The 25,995-nt window shown below is 43.4% G+C and overlaps 1 protein-coding gene across 7 annotated transcripts in view; it reads right to left on the reverse strand.

Moving 5' to 3' along the window:
* The window catches only part of CTNND2 (catenin delta 2), a 982,006-nt gene that overhangs the window by 260,374 nt on the left and 695,637 nt on the right, over positions 1 to 25,995 (reverse strand). For all 7 annotated transcript variants that reach the window (XM_070056591.1, XM_070056587.1, XM_070056589.1 and 4 more), the window contains one exon: positions 10,088 to 10,220. In XM_070056591.1, the coding sequence (XP_069912692.1) occupies positions 10,088 to 10,220 (133 nt within the window). The remainder of the gene's footprint in view (positions 1 to 10,087; positions 10,221 to 25,995) is intronic.

Raw genomic sequence — 25,995 nt, forward strand, 5'->3', positions numbered from 1 at the left:
AGTTTGGTTGAAATTGCACGAAACCAAAGAATCACTGTAGAATGATCACCTATGGCCTTTCTTGAAACACTTAAAAGTATATGCAACGATGAAGTGCACCTAAGAGGGAGGAGATCTGACAAAACATCTGTGTGATAGTTTTGGTACAAAGACATATTTCTTTCCATCGGAATCTGATACTGAACAACTAAATGTGGCTGAGCTGGAAACGTGCCCATGCGGGAAGCCAATGGAGGCTGCCATTCACATTGGCTAGACTGTTTCCCTCTTGGGCGTCTGGTTCCAGTGGTATCAAACATTTCCAAGATGGCACAACTCAGAAGTCCTGAGGTCAGAGTTGTTCCACACCTGCAGTGTCACCGGATTGAATCTTTGGATTTAGAATGAAATGGAACAATAACCTTAGTGAAGTCAGAAATAGAGCCAGAGGCTCAAAGAGGGTGAGTCCTGGTTCGTTTACTTAAGAGTGGATGAATGAAAGAGAGGCTGCAGAAATACAGGTGTGAGTACAGAACTGCCTGGCATCCTACACAGGAGGAGTGAGTGTGCTCTATAGCCTGCATGGACAGAACCTTCTTGCTGCTTCTGTTGGTATTTTGACAAAACGTTCATTGCAGATGTGTGCTGCCAGGGAACCCTAGAGAAGGTTTAGAGGGGAAAAATAAAAAAGATGACAGCTAAACAAGATGCTTCTTCCTTGCTCAATGACTTAGAGACTTCTTTCTTGGAAACAAGGCCTTAGGGCCATTGAGTCAGCAGTTCTAAGAAGCAGTGTCACCAGGAGGAGAGGGCCAAGGTTTCTCTGTGTCTTCTAAAGACTCCAGGAAATGACCAATTCTAGCTGTAGAGGTTTGGGTGGGAGACAAAGTTGGACTGTGTCCTTGGGGGAGGGACTGGGTGTTCAGGGAGGGGCCTTCTTTCCTAAAATACTCGGATGGTACAGGAGCTCTCCTTCAAAGTGCATCAAGGAAACAGCACAGTGAGAAGCACCCATATGGGAGCTGAGTGCCCCACCGGGGGTGCAAATGCTAAAGGGCTGACATTTAGGCAGGTGCGTTCACTATGGAAGGGCTACAAGCCATTCTGGGGAGTGGGCAGATAAAAAGATCCATTCAAGCAGAAGGGGACCATAGGTCAATAAAGAAATGCAATTAAAATAGCAAATCCAGCCAAGAAACTTCAGAGATTAGAAAAAGACCTGCTGTAGCACTGTTCCAGAGTTGTGACCCAGTTGCTGTCCTCACTCATCTCTGCTGTGCAAAGAGAAGCTGGTGTCCTGGGTGGTTTTAATTAGGGTTCTCGCACGAGGCAGGATTGCTACATTTGATCACATCTGATTCTGTAACTTTCATCCATTTTTGATTACGAAAATGTTCTCACTCTAGTCCAAAAGAATTAAGTCTGTCTATTTTATCACTTCAATCTTTCTCCCCAGACCCATCTCCACACCCACCCTCCTGCAGCAGGCCAGGCATGAGCTCCGGTTCCCTGGTGTGCACCTGCAACCTTCCTCCCTGTTCTTTCTCCTTTGTGTTGTGGGTGAGAAGGAAGAGAGGCTTCCTTTGTCCCAAGGCTACTACAAAAGTGATTTGCCAAGTGGCTGGAGCCCTGCTGCCCCTAGAGGGCAGCCTTGTCTTTGTTTTCAGATATCCACACTTGCCTTACCCCTTGCTGTCACAGCCCTGCAGGAACCTGACTAAATCCCCTACCTGCCTCCCCTCTGACAGGTGCCGGTTTCCACGAGGAAGGAATGAACTTGGGGGAATACAGCCCTTGTTTTCTCCCAAGGCTCCAGCAGCACAAGGAAAGTCACCATCTCAAGGGCTCAGCCACCTGTCATTTGGGGAAGGAGATGTCAGGCTTCCTTTCTGACTGCTGCCAACACACTTTAGGGGAGGTTCCCCTCTTTGCATCCAGTTTTCCTCAATGTGTTTCTCTTTCCCTTCAAAGTTCTCCTGTTAAACTTCTCAATGGAAAGGGCCGCCAAACCAGCCGTGTCTCTCCAACTCCTGGAGAGACCAGGATCTTCCATCAAGAACTAAGCTTTCTTAGAACTTGGTCCTGGTAATCATGAACTCACTTTCTGATGGAGCGTTATTGCTGCTGAAATCCAATCACTGACCTCCGGACCCAGAGAAGCCCTCATTTGCACCTCCCCTAGAGCTGTCATTCTTGCCTTTGATGCTTCCCTGACATGTGGGAGGGAAGGCCTTGGTCAGAGGAGTGTCCAGTCTCTTTAGCCTTGGGGAAGATGGCCAAGACCAGGATAAGTCTCTGGATGGCCAAAGAATGGCTATGACTGGCTCAGGTTCAGGAAGGAATGGAGGAGGAGAATAGAGAACAGGGAAAGGAGTTGGCTGCAGAGGGCACAGAGGAACAAGAGCAAAGTGCAGAAGAAAGGGATGCACACAGCAGGGAAGAGCAGGTGCAGCCACACCAGGCCTGGCAACCTTGCTGTGCCATCCTTGCACCCATGGACCTTGAAGAAGACAGTGCAACCTCATCACCACCATTCAGCCTCTCTGGATACCTTTGTCTCTGCTTCTTTCTCCACTCTCCAAAAGACTGTGATGCTGACTTGCCTGCTGAGTTGACGGAAACCTCTGTGGCACCGTCTCTGTCCTAGTTGGTTGTAATTCTGTCCCAGCCGTAAGCAGTGCTGTCTACCAGTTATGTCCTATGTTGGGGATGACGCATGGTCCTTTCTGCTTGAAGCACTGGCCCAATAACTCTCTGTCAACTACTTCTATCATTTTTCACATAGGAAAGACCAAGCGTTCAGAAAAGTTAAAAAATATATATTGGGCCATCTTCTTCATTCATGCTGGGTTAGCTTCCTGAAACGACAGCGTTGCCTGCAGTTCACATATCACATCTCTCCTGTGTTCACAAAGATTGGAGACTCTGGGAAGCCTGGACTTTTCCATAGAGTAACTTCTCTACCATGATCTAATCCTGGAGCCCTTATCACATTTTCCACTTGGCAAGAGCAGGTCTCAAAATGTGAATGATGACATCAAGTAAAGCCAAACATGGGCAAACAGTCTGGCTCCAAAACCATGAGATTGATTTTACATTCAACTCTTGGAAAGAAATTTCTCTCATTCATATTTACAATATACAAGGGTATTTGGTAAAGTTCACAGTAAATGAAGTTAAAAGATGAGATTATTTTGGTGCCATTCTTTTTTAATTCTGGCTTAGGAGAGGTCTTCAAATAGTTTGCAGAAATGAAAAAAGACCTGGGACTGGTGTGGTCGCATAGCAGATAAAGCTGCCGCCTGCAATGCCTGCATCCCATATGGGTGCTGGTTCATGTTACTGTTGCTCCACTTCCAATCCAGATCCCTGCCAAAGGCCTGGACAATCAGTGGGAGGCAGCCCGAGTGTTTGGGCCCTTCCATCCATGTGGGAGACCTGGATAAAGCTCCTGAAACCTGGCTTTGGCCTGACCCAGCCATGGCCATTGTGACCATCTGGGGAGTGAACCAGCAGATGGAAGTTCTCTCCCTTGCTCTGTCCCTATCTTTCTCTCTCTCTGTTATTCTGCCTTTGGAATAAATAAATCTTTTTTTTAAAGAGATGCCTGGACTAGCAATAAGTCACATCCCATAAGCCCTGGCCCTGGCTGGCGGTTGATACGTGTTCTCTCCCAGGGATATATGGAGTCTTCATGTCATTCTGCAGTCTGGACACTGATAGTCACAGAGGTAGCCAGAAGGGAGTACAACAGCCAGGGTTCAAGTACAGGCAGCTGACCCCAGAGCCTTTGCTGTAAATGAACTGTTCACTGGTACTGACACTTGGAAAACAAACACAAGCTCTTTTCCAAAAATAAATAAAAATAAAAGTGGAACATTTCATGAGAAAGGAAAGAGAAGCAATGACACAAAAGTAACCAACTGAAAAGATGGACAGCGCCTTCTCTTGAACTATATGAGGTAGAAAGGACGAAGAATACAACAGAAATTATGAGGCACTTGAAGTGAAGTAGACAGGAACAAGTCTAGCTTTTTTTTTTTAAACATATGAACTGTTCTAAATTGGTCTGGATAAAATCTAAATTATGGGGGAGGGCAAAGCAATGCAGAAACAACTCGTGTTCTCCTTAAAAAATATATAATGCCAATTTGGAGAAAATTCATATAAATGATACAAATATATTAAACCTATGGACATACATGGAGCTGTAAATACACACACACACACACAAAGCAGGAGACTGTAAAAGATTGTCATCCCTAAATCTGAGCTCTCCTCCCTCAGTTCTAAGTGATTATGACTTGGGATGTATTTTCTGGCCCCCTCTGGTTTTAAAATTCACTGTAGTCAACCCTGTACGAAGCAGGCAGGTTTCTGTGAGCCCCCAGGGCTGGGTTTTAAACATTTGCTAAGAATTCTCGAATGCTGTGAGTTTACCTTTTCATCGTTTAACACATACTGCCCTGTTAAAAACCGTCTGCCCAGCTGGTTGGGGATTCCTTAAAGGCAGGCTCTCTACATTCATAATATTTGGATCCTCTATTAGCACAAAGCAGACTATCAATAAACTGAAAATTCCATTTCTTTAAAAAGAACAATGCTTCATAGGAGGCAGTGTGATCACATAATTAGGAAGAAGTTCCTGGGGAGTTAGGAAATCACATCATTATTGGTTTCCTACAGCAAAAATTCTCATCTCAGAACTGTGTGAGTTTGCTGTACAGGATCTTCAAGCACTTCAGCTGCCTATTTGAGACAGCTAGAGCCAATTTTTCACAAAACAAGAGGTGATCGGATCAAAATCCTAAGTAATTCTCCATCAGTGTTGGTCAATGGACATTTTTGTCACAAAGAAATGAGCATTAAGTCAATGCTTTTCACATGTAACATCATAAAGGTTGAGATTTTTAAAAAGGACATGCTGTAGTGGTCTTAGGGTTAAAAGTTCACACACTATCAAAACATTTAAATATTTAAACTTACTAAATCAATTCAAAACTTTAATCAATTTATCATAAAATATTTTAAAATAAAATTTAAAAACACTTGAAAATGTGCAAAGGTTTTTTAATCTCTAGAAGACACATTGCCTTGAATGCCATGATCTAGCATGCAAATGCGTGGACAGGCTCCTATTTGTGCATAACTGACCGGGTGTGGATATGACTGATAGCTCAGTGTGCCTCCTCCAGTGGTGCATGAGACGACATGGGGAAAAATTCAGATTAATACATAAACTGAAATCCTCACCACCCAAATCACTGGCATCTAAATATTCTCATTTGAGGAAGAGATCTCAAGAGAAACCAAGAAAGGCTTTGTGAAAAACACTCAAAGTTATCAACACTGAGGGGTAGGCACTGTGGCCCAGTGGGTTAAGCCTCCACTTGGGACGTCCTCAGTCCATGTCAGAGCGCTCAGGATTGAGTCCCAACTCGGTTTCTGATTCAGCTTCCTGCTAAGGCACTTTGGAGATAGTGGAGATGGCCCATGTACATCCTGCCACCCACATGGGAGACGTGGATGGTACTCCTGGCTCCTGCCTTTGGCCTGGCCTAGTTCTGGATATTATGGGCATTTGGGGGAGTGAACTAGTAGATGGAAGATATATATATATATATATATATATATATATATATATATATCCCACGCCTTGTCTCTCTGCCTTTCAAATAAATAAATATGTAAAAGACTTTACAATATTCCCAATGCTAGGAACTTCCTAAAAGATGCTAGCAGCCCATATACCTGAGCAAATTTCTACATCTCATAATTCCTCACTAAAGATCAGCATGTTAAGACATTCCCAAGAATTTAAGAGACAGTTAAAATATTACTGCCTATGGCAGGCAGAGTTCCAATATTACTGACACCTGTCCATGCTGCCTCTGCCTGTTAGAACAGGGGGACTCACCTGCCTTCAGATATCCATTAGCTTGTGTGAACCACACAAACGTGATGTGCCGGCAATACCTCAGACCTCTTCCAGCTACCAACTTCTTGAGTTTTTTTGTCAACAGCTTATCTTGTGATCTTATCTCAGCCTAGCTCTGAACTATGGCCCAGGTGATACCCTCCTGTCTACATATTTGCACAGCTTTAGGTCTTGGAAGTATTTATAAATCAACGTCCTACCCTGCGTCAAGGCACCCAGTGGAAAACAAAGGCTACGTCAGTCACTGGAAGCTGTTGAGCTAGAAGCCACTCTGCCCTCTCACTCAGGAGACTGTCTCAGATCCAAGTTCACTAAGACAGTAGGAAAAGTTAGGGACAGGGCTCTCAGCTGCTGATTTATGGAAGTGAATTCTCAACTTTATACTTATACGATCCAGCATCATTTTGAACGAAACTGAATTTCTTGGCTTCATTATATGAACACTGTACAAAGCACTGTAATAAGCAGTGACAGTGGCATGATTTATGGGCCTCCACATATAGGATATTTAATTCTACCTTTTGCTCAGTGGCCTATCCATTGTGTGAGCTAAGTCAATACCAATAATGAAATGTAGACTGAAGGGCTAAATCAATTCAGTAAAATGCAATAGGAAGACTAGAGGACTGAGTAAATTTGGAAAGGCTGGTGCCTGCAAAATTAGTATTTGGACAACAGGTAATTACAAAAATCAATACCTGTATATGAAAACATGACAGGCAGCCATCCGTCACAAAGAGAGAGCCAATTACTAACAGTGTGGGCTCTGATTGGGATGAAAGGGCAGCACAGGTCTGCAGAATCCTTATCACAGTTTCCACATGTGTGTGTGTGTGCATGGGCATGCACGTGCATGCCTCCGCACGGGACTAGCAGGAGGAGAGAGACGGAAACTCTACATTGGTCACTCTGCTTCTCATCTAGGCCTATGTCCCTCACTCCTCCAGCTAACCCTCACCAGCTTCCATTCACTCATCAACTCGGTGTCAGGGGTGCCTTTGGTCCTACAGCAACTTCCTTCTCATTCCAGTCTCACAGGCACGAGGGGAGCATTATTGTGAGCCCCCTGCAGTCTTGGAGGTGAAGTGCAGGGATGCCATCAAGGGTATGAACTGCTGTGCTAACAGCCAGCTGCTAGAGGATGCTCCACACAATGAGAGGTGACACAGGCAACCTCAAGGGCACTCCCACCAAAACAAAACGAGTATACATACACACACACACACAATACACCTACATGTGTATGTGGACATATTTGCACATTCACATATACCTGTGGACACAGACATGTACTTACACACATGTATACACAGAGATGCACATTATTACACACATGGATAGACACAGAAATATCCATGGATATACAAATACATACAAGTGCCCACATAGACATATTCTTATATACATGTACACAATACATACAAGCATAGGCACACAGAGACATACACACATTTACACACAGATGTCAACATATACACAGGTAAACCCATACACAAGACACATGTACATAAGACATGCATACTGTACACACGGGAACACACATGCATGTGTTTGCAAGTACGTACATAACTCAGCTAAAACAGTAACTTCGGTGGCTTAGCCACATTCATAGCCAAAAGAGGCTGCAGGAGTGGATATTTCACCGCTAATGAAACTGCGTCCATTGAGTCACTGAACTCCTGCACTCTACAAAGAAGGCAGCAGTCTCTATTCCAAAGATGAGAAAAGCAGCTCCAGAGGACAGCCAACATGTGCATTCAACTGCTGGTGAGCAGGGAAGCTGCTTCTGCCTGGCACGAAGCGTGGGCTTGTCACCCTTCCTGGCCTGGCTCCATCCTGCACAGGCACTGGCAGGAATTCTCACCTAGTGACACACAAGGTGTCCCCGACTGGTGGGCAGCACCACTGTGGAGAGACCTCCAGGCCAGGCCAGGGAGCACACACGTGGAGCCAGCTGGACTGGGGAGTGAAACTGTGCCCTGTGCCTCATGCCCCAAGGTCTGTACTACTGGGTGGGGGCTCCTTGGAGCATAAATCTCACTCTGTTTTTCCAATGGTTCACTTCTGACAGCTTTGGAGCCTCACCCCGCCTCTTCCCCTCCTTCCCTCCACAGGCAGACACAAAATCTCTGGATCTTTCTCCTTTGGCACTTGCAGGAGGCTGAGTTCCTCAGGCCTGTGTGGAGTGTGAGCCTCCTCCCCAACAACACCAACAGCCCTGCCAGGCTCCCTTCCAGAAGCTCTCTCCAGCCAGCTTTGGGCGTGCTTGGGCGTCACTCTGCTCACCATCAAGCCTCCTTATGGGAGTAACACTCATATTCCACAAACGTTCCTTTTTATACCCTCTTGGCGTGTGAGTGACATCAGCAGTATTGATGGCAGAACAGAATTTTGGGCAGGACTGCCTTCTACTTACTTGGCAGGGGGGCACAACACCACTCCTGATTCAAGGTCAAGCCAACCAGCACTTTCACGAACCCGAGAGAAGCCCACAAACCCATGACTTTTGAAAACTGATTTGTTTTGTTTTCTATTACAAACAGAATGGCAATGATACCTTCCACCTGGGACAGGAGTCACATAACTGGACTGTGTTTTGAGGTCATTTTAAGAGTGGGTGTCCTGGTCGGCGCTGCGGCTCACTTGGTTAATCCGCCGCCTGTGGCGCCGGCACACTGGGGTTCTAGTCCCAGTTGGGGCACTGGATTCTGTCCTGGTCGCCCCTCTTCCAGGCCAGCTCTCTGCTGTGGCCCAGGAATGCAGTGGAGGATGGCCCAAGTGCTTGGGCCCTGCACCCGCATGGGAGACCAGAAGGAAGCACCTGGCTCCTGGCTTTGGATCGGTGCAGCGTGCTGGGCATAGCAGCCATTTGGGGGGTGAACCAACGGCAAAGGAAGACCTTTCTCTCTGTCTCTCACTGTCTAACTCTGCCTGTCCAAAAAAAAAAAAAAAAAAAAAGTGGGTGTCTTTTCACATCTCAAATTTATCTTAGATTGTATTTTTTCCATCTCTAGATGTTGGCACCATTGACATTAGCGGCTGGATAATTCTCTGCTGTGGGGACTGCCCTGTGTTCAACAGCATCTTGTGCAACAGCCCTGGATCTCTGCCACTGGATGCCAGGGAAACCCCACCCCCCAACCAAGCTATAACAACCAACAATGTCTCCAGGGACACCTCAGGAACAAAACTGCACCTGGTTGAGAACCAGTCTCTATATTCCTTCTGCACAGAGATACATGATTCTTCTAATGAGAGTGGATGTGGGCCACATCTTACATGATCCATGGGAAGACAGATGGATAAATCATGATAAGCTACTAGGCAGCAAACATCCCGATGCAAGCAAGCAAAATCAATAACAAATGACAATTATATCTTCAAATCTCTTCTTTCCACTCATAAACTAATTTAGACTCATCCTCAAAATTGCTTACACGCTATGGAGAGTTGACTCGTTACAGTTTACAAGATTTTTTTTAAAATGTGATTACTCAGCTGCTTATATATAAATGCTTCTCCTTTATCTAAGAAACTTCCAGAAATATCTCAGACACACACTGCAGTCTGTCCTGTAGAGGACTGTCACAAACCAAGAGCAGGTTACAAATCAGCACACGATGGACATAGCCAACCAGTGTCTGTAATGGATCACACACATCCATATTCTATCCAGTACTATCTTGGCAAATGGCTCAGAATGCCTGGGTCTAGCACAAAGCCCTTTGCCCCGGCCTGAGGGTCCCAGAGCATCAACAGGACAGGGAGGTCATAGCATGCATTGGTTGTGATAATTTTGTTGTAACTTGAGGACATGACAATTGATGCTCTGTAGTCCTGCAGGATTTGGGGCAGAGAGGACTCCCAGGGATGGCATTGGAAAAAGGAAGACAAATCATGTCCAAATCACAGCATCTGACAAGCCAGTCTCTGCTTATAAGAGCATGCACCTCCAGTCTTCTACTGCTCAGGATTCAAGTATTTAGAACATATGCATGTGCGTGGGTACCCCAGTTAATTAGACGAGAAGTGCTGTGTGTCACGCTTAACTCTGCATTTTGAAAATACAAGTTCAGTTCTCCTGTTTCTTTCCCCTTTCAGCATTATTATAAAAGATACAAGTGCCCAGGAATCTGACAGCAGTCATAGGGAAACCCAAGGAGCACTTACCTCGGCTTTAATCTTATTGTCTCCAAAACAGAGGTGCTGTAAGTAGGCTGCAGCATTAGACTGGACCGAGGGAAACTGGTGTTGCAACATCTGAATCACCTCAGGCAGCTCTGGGTCTCTCCATCCGAATTCTCTGAACAAAAGGCAGGCAGGAGAACATGAGAGACCAATCTTGTCAACAGTTAACACGTGACTGACTCATGCACTGAGTGCTGGTAGGAGTTCATAAGGAAATAACTCACAACTGATTGTTCTGCTTTTCTTACACAGGAACCCATTTAAAAGGGTTTTTTGACCAGCTCCCTGCTACTGTGCCTGGGAGGCAGCAAATGATGGTTCAAGTACCTGAGTTTTAGCTACCCACTGGGAGACCTGAATAGAGTTCCTGGCTCCTGGCTTTGGTCTGGCCCAGCCCTGGCTGTTTTAGCCATTTGGTAGTGAGTCAGCAAGTTCTCTCTCTCTCTCTCTCTCTCTCCATCTCTCTCTCTCTGTCACTCTGCCTTTCAAATAAATAATAAGCAAAATAGGATTCTGAAATGATTTTCCAATGGAAATAATTTTTAAGTCTATATATGTGCACACACACATATATTGATTAAGTGAGGGAATTCCCAAATATTTATAGAAAATGTAATTAAAAGATAACTGTTTTGGTGTAAAAATTTTTGAAATCTGTGTATAATTTTTCCATAAAATGCATTTTCCATGAACTTTCTGATATCTTCACTATGCATGGATATTAATACTTTGGGCACTAAAGTTAATTTATCTTTCAATTCAATTTTCATTGAATTTTTGGAAATACCCTCATATAGATTATATAGATATATATGTATATATAATAGCCTTAAATATATCAACCAAAGATATTTGTTTATGAAGATTTTATATAAATAACTTAAAACAGCGAAAGATTTCACTAACATAGACATTGCCATTTGGGTTTAGTGGATAGTTAACAGAGGTCACATTTGTTCTAATATATTACTTCAACAGAATGACTCAGGTAATGCACTTAAGTAAATTACCAGACAAGAGAAAATATAAATGGATGGGTCCAGTCCAATATGTAGTGATAGCATGTGCTGTTGATATAATTGTCACTTTTACTACTGTTGTTCCTAGTTTCATGATCTCTTTAAAAACAGATTCTAGGATTGGTGTGTGGTGCTAAGCCGGTGCCTAAGTTGCTGGCATCCCATATGAACAACAGTTCCAGTTCTGGCTGCTCCATTTCAGATCTAGCTCCCTGCTAATGCGCCTGGGAAAGCAGCAGAGGATAGCCCAAGTCCTTGGCCCCCTGCACCCATGTGGGAGAATCGGATGGAGTTCCTGGCTCCTGGCTTCAGCCTGGACCAACTTCGGCTGTTGTGGCCATTCGGAGTGTGAACCAGGGATGGAAGTTGTCTCTCTCTCTGTCTCTCCCTCTCTCTCTGTATTTGCTTTTCAAATAAACAAATGTTAAAAAAATAAAACAAAAATAGATTCCCTAACAGATTCTCTGAAGATGATAGCATAATGACTAGATGACTTATAAAAGGAATTATTTATTTAATGAGTAAGGCTTATTCTCACAATATTAATAGATTTTATCTTTACCTGTATCCTCCTTTTTACATTTGCAGTACTCCAGGAAGCTGTTCATCTATTTACTCTTAAGAAATATGCTATATTGAGCAATAGGTGCCTACATAAAGAAATTGGAAAGGCACCAAATAAATGAGCTTTCAAAGCATCTCAAGGTTCTAGAAAAACTGCAGCAAACCAGACCCAAAACTAGTAGGAGAAGAGAAATAATTAAAAGCAGAGAAGAAACCAACAGGATTGAATCCAAAAAATATTACAAAAGATCAGCCAAATGAAGAGCTGGTTTTTTGAAAAAATAAACAAAATTGACACACCATTGACCAAACTTACTATAAAAAGAAAAAACCCAAATCAATAAAATCAGAGATGAAAAAGGAAACGTAACAACAGACACCACAGAAATAAAAAGAATCATCAGAAATTGCTACAAAGAGTTGTATGCCAGCAAACAGGGAAATCTATCAGAAATGGATAGATTCCTGGACACATTCAACCTACTTAAATTGAACCAGGAAGACATAGAAAATCTAAACAGGCCCATAACTGAGACAGAAATTGAATCAGTAATAAAGTCCCTCCCAACAAAGAAAAGCCCAGGACCAGATGGATTCACTGCTGAATTCTACAAGACATTTAAAGAAGAGCTAACTCCAATTCTTCTCAAACTATTCAGAACAATCTGAAAAAGGGAATCCTCCCAAATTCTTTCTATGAAGCCAGCATCACCTTAATCCCTAAGCTGGGTAAAGATGCAGCACTGAAAGAAAATTACAGACCAATATCCCTGATGAACATAGACGCAAAAATCCTCAATAAAATTCTGGCCAATAGAATGCAACAACACATCAGAAAGATCATCCACCCAGACCAAGTGGGATTTATCCCTGGTATGCAGGGATGGTTCAATGTTCACAAATCAATCAATGTGATACACCACATTAACAGACTGCAGAAGAAAAACCATATGATTATCTCAATTGATGCAGAGAAAGCATTCGATACAATACAACACACTTTCATGATGAAAACTCTAAGCAAATTGGATATAGAAGGAACATTCATCAATACAATCAAAGCAATTTATGTAAAAACCACAGCCAGCATCCTATTGAATGGAGAAAAGTTGGAAGCATGTCCACTGAGATCTGGCACCAGGCAGGGATGCCCTCTCTCACCACTGCTATTCAATATAGTTCTGGAAGTTTTAGCCAGAGCTATTAGACAAGAAAAAGAAATTAAAGGGATGCAAATTGGGAAGGAAGAACTCAAACTATCCCCCTTTGCAGATGATATGATTCTTAGGGGACCCAAAGAACTCTACTAAGAGACTATTGGAAATCATAGAAGAGTTTGGCAAAGTAGCAGGATATAAAATCAATGCACAAAAATCAACAGCCTTTGTATACACAGGCAATGCCACAGCTGAGAAAGAACTGCTAAGATCAATCCCATTCACAATAGCCACAAAAAGAATCAAATACCTTGGAATAAATTTAATAAAGGCTGTTAAAGATCTCTACGATGAGAATTACAAAATCTTAAAGAGAGAAATAGAAGAGGATACCAAAAAATGGAAAAATCTCCCATTCTCATGGATTGGGAGAATCAATATCATCAAAATGTCCATTCTCCCAAAAGCAATTTATAGATTCAATGCAATACCAATTAAAATACCAAAGACATTCTTCTCAGACCTGAAAAAGTGATGCTGAAATTCATATGGAGACACAGGAAACCTCGAATAGCTAAAGCAATCTGAATAACAAAAACAAAGCCAGAGGCATCACAATACCAGATTTCAGGACATACTACAGGGCAGCTATAATCAAAACAGCATGGTACTGGTATAGAAACAGATGGATAGACCAATGGAACAGAATAGAAACACCAGAAATCAATCAAAATATCTAAAGCCAACTTATATTTGATCAAGGATCTAAAACTAATTCCTGGAACAAGGACAGTCTATTCAATAAATGGTGCTGGGAAAACTGGATTTCCACATACAGAAGCATGAAGCAAGACCCATACCTTACACCTCATACAAAAATCCACTCAACATGGATTAAAGATCTAAATCTATGACCTGACACCATCAAATTATTAGAGAACATTGGAGAAACTCTGCAAGATATAGGCTAGGCAAAGACTTCTTGGAAAAGATCCCAGAAGCACAGGCAATCAAAGCCAAATCTAACAATTAGGATTGCATCAAAGTGAGAAGTTTCTGTACTGCAAAAGAAACAGTCAGGAAACTGAAAAGGCAACCAACAGAATGGGAGAAAATATTTGCAAACTATGCAACAGATAAGGGATTAATAACCAGAATCTACAAAGAGATCAAGAAACTGCACAAAAACAAAATAAACAACCCACTTAAGAAATGGGCCAAGAACCTCAATAGACATTTTTCAAAAGAGGAAATCCAAATGGCCAACAGACACATAAAACAATATTCAGGATCACTAGCCATCAGGGAAATGCAAACCAAAACCACAATGAGGTTTCACCTTACCCCAGTTAGAATGGCTTACATACAGAAATCAACTAACAACAGGTGCTGGCGAGGATGTGGGGAAAAAGGGACACTAACCCACTGTTGGTGGGAATGCAAACTGGTAAAGCCACTATGGAAGTCAGTCTGGAGATTCCTCAGAAACCTGAAGATAACCCTACCATACAACCCAGCCATCTCACTTCTTGGAATTTACCCAAAGGAAATTAAAATTGCAAATAAAAGAGCTATCTGCTCCTCAATGTTTATTGCAGCTCAATTCACAATAGCTAAGACCTGGAACCAACCCAAATGCCCATCAGCAGTAGACTGGATAAAGAAATTATGGGACATGTACTCTATAGAATACTATACAGCAGTAAAAAAAAAAAAACAATGAAATCTGGTTCTTTGCAACAAAATGGAGGAATCTGGAAAACATCATGCTGAGTGAAATAAGCCAGTCCCAAAGGGACAAATACCATATGTTCTCCCTGATTGGTGACAACTAACTGAGGACCTAAAAGGAAACCTGTTGTAGTGAAATTGACATTATGAGAAACAGTGACTTGATCAGACCTTGTCCTGACTGTCAATGAACAACTTAATACTTTATCCCTTTTAGTATTTTTTTTTGTTCTACTTAATACTATTGGTTGAACTCTTTAATTAACACACAATTATTCTTAGGTGTTTAAATTCAACTGAAAATTGATCCCTGTTAAATATAAGAGTGGGAATAAGAGAAGGAAGAGATGTACAGTTTGGGACATATTCAACTGGACTTGCCCCAAACGGTAGAGTTAGAAACGTGCCAGGGGATTCCAATTCAATCCCATTAAGATGGCATGTAACAATGCCATCTCACTAGTCCAAGTGCTCAGTTTTAGTTCACAACTGATCATAATGAAAGGATTATGAGTCAAAGGGATCACATAAACAAGACTAGTGTCTGCTAATATAGCTGAAAGAATTAAAAAGGAGAGAATGATCCAACATGGGAAGCAGGATACACAGCACACTCATAGAACGGCAGATGTCCTTAACAGCACTCTGGCCTCAGAATCAGCCCTTAAGGCATTCGGATCTCGCTGAAGAGCCCATGAGAGTGTTTTAGGCATGGAAATACAAGACACTCTGGCAAAAAAAAAAAAAAAAAAAAATGACCTAAATGAAAGATCTCTGTGAGTGAGATCCCAGTGGAAAGAACAGGTCATCAAAGAAGGAGGTACCTTTCTCTGAAGGGAGGAGAGAACTTCCACTTTGACTATGACCTTGTCTAACTAAGATTGGAGGTGGCGAACTCAAAAGGCTTCCATAGCCTTGGCGACCCATGACAAGAGCCTAGGGTGATTACTGACACCATAAACAAGAGTATCAATTGTTAAGTCAACAATAGGAGTCACTATGCACTTACTCCTCATGTAGGATCTCTGTCCTTAATGTGTTGTACAGTGTAAATTAATGGTATAACTAGTACGAAAACAGTACTTCACACTTTGTTTCTGTGTGGGTGCAAACTGTTGAAATTTTTACCTAATATATACTAAATTGATCTTCTGTATATAAAGATAATTGAAAATGAATCTTGATGTGAATGGAATGGGAGAGGGAGCGGGAGAGGGGAGGGGTGCGGGTGAGAGGGAAGTTATGGGGGGGAAAAAGCCACTGTAATCCAAAAGCTGTACTTTGGAAATTTATACTTATTAAATAAAAGTCAATAAACATAAAAAAAGAAATATGCTATAATGGGGCCGGCACTGTGGGCCAGTAGGCCAAGACTCTGCCTGCCATGCTGGCATTCCATTTAGGCACTGGTTTGTTTCCCAGCTGTTCCTCTCCCAATCCAGCTCCCTGTTAATGGCAAGCAGTGGAAGATGGTCCAAGTGCTTGGGCCCCTGCACTCATGTGGGAGACCTAGAAAAAGCTCCTGGCTTCAGAGCAGCTCAGCTCCAGTCATTGTGGCCATTTGGGGAGTAAACCAGCAGATGGAAGACCTCTCTCTCTCTCTGAGTACCTCAGCCTCTCAAATAAATAAATAAATAAATAATTTTTTTAAAAAAAAGAAATATGCTTTCTGTCTATTCTAAAACCAAAGCTTGACTGACCATTATGCAAATGAATATTCTTAGATGAAATCCCCCTGCTCAGCCACTCAATCCATGGTCCTTACAGGGCCAACAGTATGGATTCTATTCCTGCAGTGGGGAGCCCATTTTTAACAGGGACATAAGAGAGCAACCTCTGAGACCACAGATAAAACACTTGACCCCGGCCAGCGCCACGGCTCACTAGGCTAATTCTCCGCCTTGCGGCGCCGGCACACGGGGTTCTAGTCCCGGTTGGGGCGCCAGATTCTGTCCCGGTTGCCCCTCTTCCAGGCCAGCTCTCTGCTGTGGCCAGGGAGTGCAGTGGAGGATGGCCCAGGTGCTTGGGCCCTGCACCCCATGGGAGACCAGGAAAAGCACCTGGCTCCTGGCTCCTGGCTCCTGCCATCGGATCAGCGCAGTGCGCCGGCCGCAGCGGCCATTGGAGGGTGAACCAATGGCAAAAGGAAGACCTTTCTCTCTGTCTCTCTCTCTCACTGTCCACTCTGCCTGTCAAAAAAAAAAAAAAAAAAAAAAAAAAAAAAAAAAAAAAAACACTTGACCCCACAAGTCACAGAAAGCTGCTGTTTATCTGAAGCGGAGGCTGGGAGAGAAATGAGATGGCTTTGCAACAACCACATTCTACTTCTGGAGAAACAACTCAAAAGGAGGCATCCTGCTGATGCCAGGCCAGTGCTGTCACTGGGAACAGGAGTCATGAAAAATGGGCTGGGGAAGGAACAGACAGAGGTTCAGTGTCCTCGTGGACTCTAACCTGTTCTCTTTCTCTTTCCTTTATCACAACTGGTAGAAGCTGTCAAGAAAACCCTGACTCATGCTGATGTTTTCCGTGTACCGAAACAACATGAAGTAGCTTGGCTTCGGTTTTATTGGAAAGATAAAGAATTTGCTTAATGTGTTTAAGGATTCAATACATTTCCATACTCTTGGGCAGATAGATGCACATTCTCCAAAAGACAGACAGAACAATAATACATTTGCTAGGAAATACAGTTAAACGGTTGCTGATAATGGACAAACTACTGAATCCTTCTCAGCTGTGTGATCACAGTAGAAAATAATTATGGATTTTAAATTGTGGAGCCTGTTTTTCTTTTTTAATTTAATTGCATTTCTTTGCATGACTCTAAAGTACCTCTGCAGCATTGAGATAGCACAGTCCTTCTCATAATAGTAGTCCTCCAGAATGATATTCTTCACGCAAATTGAATTAAAATCTACACAGTATCTGTAAATTAAAATTAAAAGTGTTACGTAAAAACACCGGATGGCTAAGATGAATTCAGGTGAGCCAGTGCTATTGGAGAGTGATTAGTAAAGAACTCATTTCAGTCTATTTTATTAACCAGATAGTAATTGCTCTATTAGACAATGGCTCATACAGCATATATCAAGAGCATCTTTCAAATAAGCTCCGTCTTAGGGACATTCAAGAGTACTTTTAAAAGTTTTTGGGAAACAGAATTAAAAGATGTTACTTTAGTACAAAATTTTTTTGATCCATAGAGGTTTTGCATAATACACAATTGCCATGAAATTCTGGCAGCCCCTTTTATAACTGAACTTCAAAATTTTTGTACCAATATAAACTTTAAATTTTATTGGCCATGAACTTCGTGCAATACCACACAGACACACACCCACACACACACCCCTCAAACAGGTTTGGCAAACATTCCAAAGAAGCACACGTCCAAGAGGTCTAAGCTCCTCACTCATGGGTCAAGGCTGTTACCAGCTCCATCCGTCCCCTGGCTCCAAGCCTCTGGAATCCCAAGTGCTCCTTGCAGTCCCACTTCAGGCCCCAGATGGAGACCCTCACTTTCACACATGGACATTCCCTCAGTCATTAACGAACTCTTCCCACCTGAGCCCTGTAAACACACAAAGACTAGCATGACTGCTCCACCACAGTGCTTCCAACACTTCAGAGCTCTCATTGTCTGGGGAGAGACCCGGAAGGATATTCCTATGGCCATGATGACCTCACTGGAGCCACCTACACTTCTTGGCACCCCTCCCCACCCCAACCAGTTCTGGCCACCCTGGCAGATGGGTGGGCATTGTTGTTGTGGTGGAATGAGAAGGCCATGCCAAGATGGCCACTGGCAAGCGAGTGTCAGTTACTCAGGAATGGCTTTGAATCCCACCTGGCAACGGCCTGCCTGGCAACAGGCTGTGATTGGTTGGGGCATAGACCGCTCCTTGACTGGATTGGCTGGTCTTGGCTATATAAGATGTTGTACCAACTGAAATAAACAAGTCTGCGGGCTGCTTGCCTCAAGCCCGCTTTCACCCGACTCCCAGGGTCTGTGTGGTGACTCTGTGCCTTTTGCCCCCACCATGCTCCTCCTCTTAGAAACGAATCCACTGCAACATTGTTGAGAAATCAACTGCAACACATTGTCTTTGGTCTCTGACTAACAGAATGAACACAGGCTCTGATATCATAGTAACTGACAAACACAGGACTTGAACACATGCTGTGTTTCTTCTGTCTCATACATAGGGGACAGTCCCTTAGTCTTTGCTGGTCTTGATTTCCATGCATCTAACACAGAGAATACTACCATTGATTTCATGGGATGAAACATAAATGAGTATATATAAATGACAACATAAATGAGTATATGTGAAAATGCTTGGTAAAGAATTAAGAGCTAGATAGATTACCATAATTGTTACTCTCAGACTGCTACAAGGGATATATTTATTCTATTAAAATTCATATAATAGCATTTAATTAAAAAAACTCACAACCTTTTCTTGATATAGTCATTTGGACAGAATATTTAGAAAGTATAAGTGTTAACACAGAGAGTCCCTTTACTTGTAATAAAAATTGTACCCTACATCAAAGAAGGAGGTACCTTTCTCTGAAGGGAGGAGAGGACTTCCACTTTGACCATGGCCTTGTCTAAATATGATCAGAGTCAGTGAACTCAGGGGGCTTCCATAGCCTTTGCAGCTCATGACAAGAGCCTAGGGTGATTACTGATGCCATAAACAGGAGTGTCAATTTGTTAAGTCAACAACAGGAGTCACTGTGCACTTACTCCTCATGTAGGATCTTTGTCCTTAGTGTGCTGTACATTGAGATTTAATGCTATAACCAGTACTCAAACAGTATATTTCACTTTGTGTTTCTATGGGGGTGCAAACTGTTGAAATCTTTACTTAATATATACTAAACTGACCTTCTGTAAAAAAAAAAAAAAAAAAAAAGAAAGAAAGAAAGAAATTATCAATTCCCAACTTGACTCTCACTGGGATTAAACATGACAATAGGTCTGATCTGATTTCATCATCATTTAAAAAATCATCTATTATTTTTCACTTTATGTTTCTGTGTGGGAGCAAACTGTTGAAATCTTTACTTAATGTATACTAAACTGATTTCTGTACATTAAGAGAATTGAAAATGAATCTTGATGTGAATGGAAGGGGAGAGGGAGTGGGAAAGGGGAGGGTTGCGGGTGGGAGGGATGGTATGGGGGGGAAGCCATTGTAATCCATAAGCTGTACTTTGGAAATTTATATTCATTAAATAAAAGTTTAAAAAAAATTGTACCCTAAAATTTTCTGACTCCCCCTTTGGAGGCAGTGTACAACAGTGGGCAGCCTCCTTTGCACGTGGCCAGACTCCCAGACTCGGCTCAAATCTGGCTCCCTCATTAACTAACTGTCTCTGCAGCCTGGGGCTCAGGTCTGGGTCTTGTCCACCAACTAGCAAAGGGAAGGAGGGCTCACTGAGTGGCTGCTCACTGTCATATTGAGATGACAATTCCTACCTTGGAGAATTGTCGGCATCATTGGACATAATGAGCAGTGGCTGGCACCTAGTGTGGACCCCTGAGAAATGTCAGGTATGATATATAACTAGACAAAGAAGATGAGAAATATGAACCACTCTCAATTTCCTAAGAAGCCCAACTTATAACTCTCAAGTGTTACTGGGCTTTCCTTTAGAAATGTTAATGGAACTTGAGAATATGCAAATGTAACCTTTTCTCCATTACAACCTGTCACACAGACCCCACAATATTGTGACTAAATCCTCACTCTTCTTTGGACTAGCTGGGTTGTTAAAAATCACAAGGCTCAGCACAGACCTAAAACAGCAAACAGATTGAAACTGCTTGCAATCTTCTGCTGGCACCGGAACCCAAAGAGCCTTGTACCTGTCATCACATTTGACCACGTTTCCAACTGCAAAGAGCCCCAGAGCCTCACAAGTTCAAAATCTGAGGGACAGAACTCACTTGGCTATAACTCGAACCATTTCCCGTGGGTACCCAGAGCATGGACACTCCCTCAGTCATGAATGAACTTCTGAATTCTAAGTAGAGTTTCAAGAACCATACTGATGTTGATTTTACATTCAGAGCCTTGAGGTGGCCTGTTACCTCTCTTATTGATGGAGTTGGGAGGGATGCAGAGATGGTGGTCACAAGAAAGTTAGATACAATTTTTCCCATTTGGAAAGCAAAGGGAGACAGAGAGAGGGGGAGAGAGAGGTCTTCCATCCACTACGCTCACCCCTACAATGCCTGCAATAGCTATGGCTACACCAGGCCAAGGCCAGGAGGCTGGAACTCAATCCAAGTTTCCCATGTGTGTGGCGGGGAACCAACTGCTTAAACTATCATCACTGCCTCCCAGTGTGTACACCAGGCAAGAAGCTGGAATTGGAAGTGTAGCCAGGGTTTGAACCAGGTACTCTGATACAGAATGTGGGTATTCCAAGTGACATCTTAACCACTGCACCAAATGTCTGCCCCAAGACATTTTTAAAAACAGAAAAATGGAAATATCTTATTTCTTATTGACCAAAGAGAATTTATTCAAAGATACACACATGGAAGATGTAATATCTTAATCCATATTCTTGGATAGTGGATAATTAAAAAAAATTTGTCCTATACAATTAATCACTTTTTAAGGGACTTTACACACACACACACACACACACACACACACACACTACAGCACTGGAATTATTACAATGTAGAAAGCAAGTTCAACTATAATACAGTTTTTAGAAACAAATGGCTTTCTCCTAGCTTTACTTTTTAGAAAAAATATAGTTACCCAAACTGCATCATAAGCATTAATTCACTGCATCCTGGCTTCTGCCTGAAGCCTTGTGGTAGATCCACCATGGAGTCCCATTGACATGGGCTTCGGTTGTGGGACCTCCCAGCCAGCAACACTTCCCTCCTGTCAGATGGTTCACTTATGATCTGAAATCTGTATTATTCATTACATCTACCTCTTTTCACAAAACATTGAGGCAACTCACACAAACCATATACGATGATACGATAAAACTGAATTGAAAAATCAAGAACAGTTCACCCCCCACATTTGTGCATTCTGCATCCACGGATTCAACCACTCATGGATGGAAAATATCACTCCCCCAAATTCCAGAAAGTTCTAAAGAACATGTGGGGAGCAACTGAGACTAGACTAAGTTACTGGAATTAAGACTTATTCTATGCATCTGCTCTCCCACAATATGGCGCTGAGAGAGAGACCAAACAACTTTTACACAGCTGCCTCCAGTTCGACCAATAAACTGCAGGAGCTGATCCTGCTCCTGATTGGAGGAGAGCAGCATGCTTGGCGTGTGGCTAGCAGAGTTGGGATTGGTGGAAGAGGACTATAAAGGAGGAGAGAAACAACATGCACCAGGAACATCTGAAGGAACACCTGAGCAGCCCCCGAGAGAGCCGGCCGGCGGTGTGCCACTCCTCCGCGGAAGCGGGGAAAGCAGCAGGGGGTGCCGCCCCTCCACGGAGGTGGAGGGGTCGGCAGCTAACCCGGGACGGCGTCGTTCCTCCGCGAGTGGGGGACCAGCAGCTAACCTGGGAAAGATCCGAGCAGATAAAAGAACAGCGCAGGGTCTAGTGTCGTTCCTCCGCGAATGGGGGAGCGACAGAACAAAAGTTGATATGTAGGCATTATATTAGGTTCTCTAAGTAATCCAGGGATGATTTAAAGTATAAGGGAGTATGTGTATAGGTTCCCAGCAAATAATATGCTATTTTATATATGCACTTGAGCATCAGTGGATTTGGGTATCTGATGGAGATCCTGGAACCCATCCCTTATAGATACTGAGGCAAAAGCATGCCTAAAAGAATTTGATTGTTGCTAATGCCAAGGCCAGCATACTTACTGAATTTGCTTTAAACTTGACTCTTTCCTTACAAGCAGTCCTGCAAATAGGAGGAGTCACCAGAGGAGAGATGGGGCTATTCATATCAAGTGAAAGCACAGAATCTCTTGGGGCCAGCACCATGGCTCACTTGGTTAATCCTCCGCCTGCAGCACCAGCATCCCATATGGGCACTGGGTTCTCATCCTGGTTGCTCCTCTTCCGATCCAGCTCTCCACTGTGGCCCGGGAGGGCGGTGGAGGATGGCCCAAGTGCTTGGGTGCCTGCACCCGCACGGGAGACCAGGAGGAAGCACCTGGCTCCTGGCTTCGGATCCATGTAGCTCCAACCATAGTGGCCATTTGGGGGAGTCAACCAATGGAAGGAAGACCTTTCTCTCTGTCTCTCTCTCACTGTCTAACTCTGCCTGTGAAATTAAAAAAAAAAAGCAGCACAGAATCTCTGTATCTCTGTAGGATTTGGAATGCTCAACACCTGCCCCAGGATTTGTGGCAGGTCCCTGGTAAGGACACATAGGAGGCTGATAAGTGGCACAACATTATCTGAGTCCTCACTGCTGGATCCGGTGGATGCTGCCTTGCATGGCAAAATGACCTTTGCATAGGTGACCAAGGTAAGGATTCTGAAATGGGAGATGATACTAGGTTATCCAGCAGGTCCTAAACACCATCATATGTGTCCTTATAGGATGGAGGCAGAGAGATGTTTCACACAGAAGGATGGAGAAGAAGAATTCTCTGAAGTAAGACGCACACCACTGCCCATGAAGATGAGAAAGTAGACATGAGCCAAGGAACCCTGCACTAGAGACCAGCAAGTCCATGGAATCAGTGTGCTCTCCAAGAAGAGTGCTGCACTTGTCACCTTGTGACCTGGTGACCCTGATTTTTGACTTCTGGCCTCCAGAACTCTAGGAGAGTAAATGTGTGTTGTTTTAAGTCACTGATTTTGTGCTACTTTTAGCAGCAGCTGAGGGAAATGAAGGCAACCGCCTATCTGGGTGCAGGACACAGATGTTTTAAGCCTGGAGGAGACCTCTGTGTGGGAGCAAGGAGGTGCAGGGAGCCTGCTGACTTATTCCAAGGGTACTACCTCCAACACCAATTCTGAAAGTCTTTCGTGTGACTTCTGATGGCCAGGGATTCTCCTTTATTGATTTACATGCTTCCTAATGACTACATGTCCATCTGTTTGGAGCTGCAGCTTCTGTGACCTTCAGTTCATTTCAATAAGGCCTGGTAGCTCTCACTTCTTGCATGCCCTGCTGGCTTTCTGCTCTCTGCTTTGTCTTAGGATCCAACCATGAGACCACTTGCTCTTCCAGCCTGTGTTTCCTGGGTAGTCACTGTGTGTCTAACCACTGGGGATACAGTACTGAACCCAGCAAAGGCTTCTGTCTTCAGGGAACTTATTTTGAAATGATAACTGGTGATTATTTATTAAAAGAGCAAACCACACTACTTATTAAATAATCAGAAAGAGGCAGTGCATGGAAGAGTATTCACCCAATGCTCATGCCTAGAGCCTTAGAATGTGACCTGATTTGGAAACAGGGTCTTTGTAATGTCATTAAGGTAAGGATGGAGATGAGATCATATTGGATTGAAGTGGCTCCTTGAGGCAAAGACAGTGTCCTTCTATGAGACAAAAGATACAGAGTCACAGAGAGAAGGAGCAGACTAGGGGAAGCACCTGCAAGGCAAGGGCAGCCAAGGGCGCCTGTGATACCAGCAGTGGGAAGAGAGGCACTGAGCCGATGCCACTCAGAGCCTCAGGAAGGAACCAACTCTGTGACACCACCACTCCCAACCTCTGGCTTCTGGGCCATCAGCTGTGGGATTTTGCTTTGGTTGCCCCAGGAAACTCTTGCCAGATGAGGGGAAAAGAAGAAAGCTGAGGGGAGACAAGGAATGATGTGTGTGTGTCTGTGTGTGTGTGTTGGTGTTGTTGTTCTAAATACAGTGATGAGGGAAGACTTCTCTGAGAAGGTAAGTATGACCTGAAGGTGGTGCCAGGTTGAGAGAATGTTCTAGAAAGGGACTAGGCATTTGCTTGGCATGTCAGGCAAGCTGTGAAGGGCAGCGGGTGGAGCAGAGCGCGTCCTGGGGGCCTGCTGGGAGAGGTCTCAGAGCCCACAGCATACCGGGTGTGTTGGCCTTTGCAGGCCTGTGACTGCTGCTTCCAGGGAATGGAAGCCACTGGGCTGCCAGGGGACTTGATTCACAGGTTAAAGGCCATCTTGGTGAGGATGTGGATGGAAACCTCTGTCGTACTATATAAATTATACGCCTAAAAGCATGCTTCCTGGGTGCCAGTTATAGCTGGAGCCAGTAGAGCGACCCACAGGGATCTCTCTGGATGCTACATAAGGAACAGATCCTGGGTGCAGGGTAGAAGATGGGCAGCTGGGGAGGGGGAGCAGAGAGTGCTGGGTGGGGGTGTTTGGATGCATTCTGAAGGCAGAGCCAGCAGGACCTCCTAAGGGGGCATGTGATGGATGGGAAAAGAAAGAGATCCTCCTCCCCTACTGTGAGCCCCTCTGAAAAGCCCCTGCACTTCTCCCACTCACAGGACCGGTGCCTCCTGTCATGCCATCTCTCAGGCCCAACCTGGGGCTGTGGGGCAGCTTGGCTAGGCTTGCTTGCCCTGCCCTTCAAAGCACAGAGATGCATTATTTAAGATCAAGGAGGTGCAATTTCAACACACGAGTTGTCTGAAGTCAAAGAGAGAAATGATAAAAAGTGAGAACATGGGTTATTTTTGAACTATTATAGGTATTAAGCGCCTTTAATTAATTTTAGCTAAGCAACGGCTTCTCTGAATTCAGTTTAATAGAAGTTGAGGCAGGAAAATAGCGCAGAATGATTATCCATAATTAAGGGTATTATTTATCACTTTTAATAATTAATCTAGTTTAAATATCAATGAATGTTTGCTTCTCTTTAAGATCCAAATACTTTAAAAGACCATAAAATTATAAAGGATATTATCAGTGATATCATAATTACCATGTAGTATCAATTAACTGCAAAATGCTATTTATTCATTCATTAATACAACCACATTTTTTTCAATAAATATATGGTCTGCAATGAAACATTAACTTCATCCATATAAGACTTTGGTTGCCCTAAAAGTTGTGTTTGGTGATTATAGCCCAAAGGAAAACACTGAAAATTAGTAGCCATAAACTTTGCCTTGTAAACCATAATGACTTTATGGAAAACATTTTAATTCTACAACAACTTGCCTATTTTAAAGTTAATAGCCCAAGATGCTTTTCAGAAAATCCCCCAGACCTGTGAACCATGAAGGAATGAGAAGGGTGGAATTTTGGGCCCCAAACGTTTAGATTAGGAATGCATGATTGAGGGACGTTTGAGCAACAGTTTTTACTTTTTTGGTTTCTCAGGAGATCAGGATTCTGCCTGAGGATTAGATTAAGAATTTAAGAAAAGCCACAAGGCCTTGGTGAGCCTCAAGATGTATTATTATGCATACTTCATGTGTATGTGTATCTATGTAGACACACACA

Source organism: Oryctolagus cuniculus, chromosome 14 (genome assembly GCF_964237555.1).
Source record: "Oryctolagus cuniculus chromosome 14, mOryCun1.1, whole genome shotgun sequence".
Taxonomy (NCBI): domain Eukaryota; kingdom Metazoa; phylum Chordata; class Mammalia; order Lagomorpha; family Leporidae; genus Oryctolagus; species Oryctolagus cuniculus.